At 46.8% G+C, this 1110-nt stretch overlaps 1 protein-coding gene across 3 annotated transcripts in view; it reads left to right on the forward strand.

The window, feature by feature from the left end:
* abcd3a (ATP-binding cassette, sub-family D (ALD), member 3a) overlaps nucleotides 1-1110 on the forward strand; it is a 26882-nt gene that overhangs the window by 20175 nt on the left and 5597 nt on the right. For all 3 annotated transcript variants that reach the window (XM_014339085.2, XM_014339084.2, XM_014339083.2), the window contains one exon: nucleotides 304-408. In XM_014339085.2, the coding sequence (XP_014194571.1) occupies nucleotides 304-408 (105 nt within the window). The remainder of the gene's footprint in view (nucleotides 1-303; nucleotides 409-1110) is intronic.

Below are 1110 nucleotides of genomic sequence, written 5' to 3' on the forward strand. Positions count from 1 at the left end.
CTACTGTCACCTCCACTGTCACCTCCACTGTCGCTCCTTTGTTTTTCTGGCCCAACCAGTCATGGTTTGGCAGATGCATGAAGTTTGGGCGATCACCCTCTGCGGGGTCGGGCCTGCGGGGGATGAAAGCCCTTCTCTGCTTGCTAACAGACGCATTTGAAGGAGCGCTTTATTCTCACACCTAAACCTGCAGGGTGATGCAGGAGTTGCCCTGTGGCTGTGGATTTGAGTATCATTTTCAGTCAACTGGTCAACTTTTGGAACAGCAGTGACTGACTTACCTAACACATCTATTTCATGTAGATGGCCAGACTGTTCTACCACAAGCCCCAGTTTGCGATCCTGGATGAGTGCACCAGTGCAGTGAGTGTGGATGTTGAGGATTACATCTACACCCATTGCAGGACGGTATGTCTTTGCATATACATAAATATAGCACATGAGCACATTCGTTTACGTCTGGGCCCACATTTGTTGGGGGGGGCTCTGCTGAACTGGGGCCAGTTAGAGAGTGACTAATTATGTGAACCTGCTCACTGGCACAACTCCTCCCGTCCAGTTTAATCATTTCTTCATTCAGTCATATCAAAGTGCATCTTGGAATTCATTGGTTTCTAGAAGTTTCCCTGTTTACAGAAACTGAACAGTTAAATGTTAGTTTGACTTCTCAGTGATGTCAGGGACTGACCTTGATCTGAATTCATTGCTTTCAGAATAGCATCTGTCCAACGCCCTCCTTTAACTGTTGTCAGTCTAAACTGAAGCTGTCAAGTCACTGAATCCAGATCAACCTCAGAGGGCTCAGCCAGTCCTGAGCATGCAGCTTCTACTACTAACTAAACTCAGACACGCAGAAGCTGCTATCAGCTTTAAAGAAAGAGCAACAAAACTGAGGTGTTGGTCAAAAAGCTGAAAAGTCAGAAGGGTTAGTTAGTTAATCAGCCACCACACAGCTCACTGGCTGCTACCCAACAAGGCTCTCTGGCACTAGAGATCACCTTTCTCTGGCCTGAACTACAGTGGGGCAAAAAAGTATTTAGTCAGCCACCGATTGTGCAAGTTCCCCCACCTAAAATGATGACAGAGGTCAGTAATTTGCACCAGAGGTAC

The sequence above is a fragment of the Haplochromis burtoni genome, unplaced genomic scaffold (assembly GCF_018398535.1).
Source record: "Haplochromis burtoni strain Fernald_Lab_line unplaced genomic scaffold, NCSU_Asbu1 Contig_261, whole genome shotgun sequence".
Classification (NCBI taxonomy): domain Eukaryota; kingdom Metazoa; phylum Chordata; class Actinopteri; order Cichliformes; family Cichlidae; genus Haplochromis; species Haplochromis burtoni.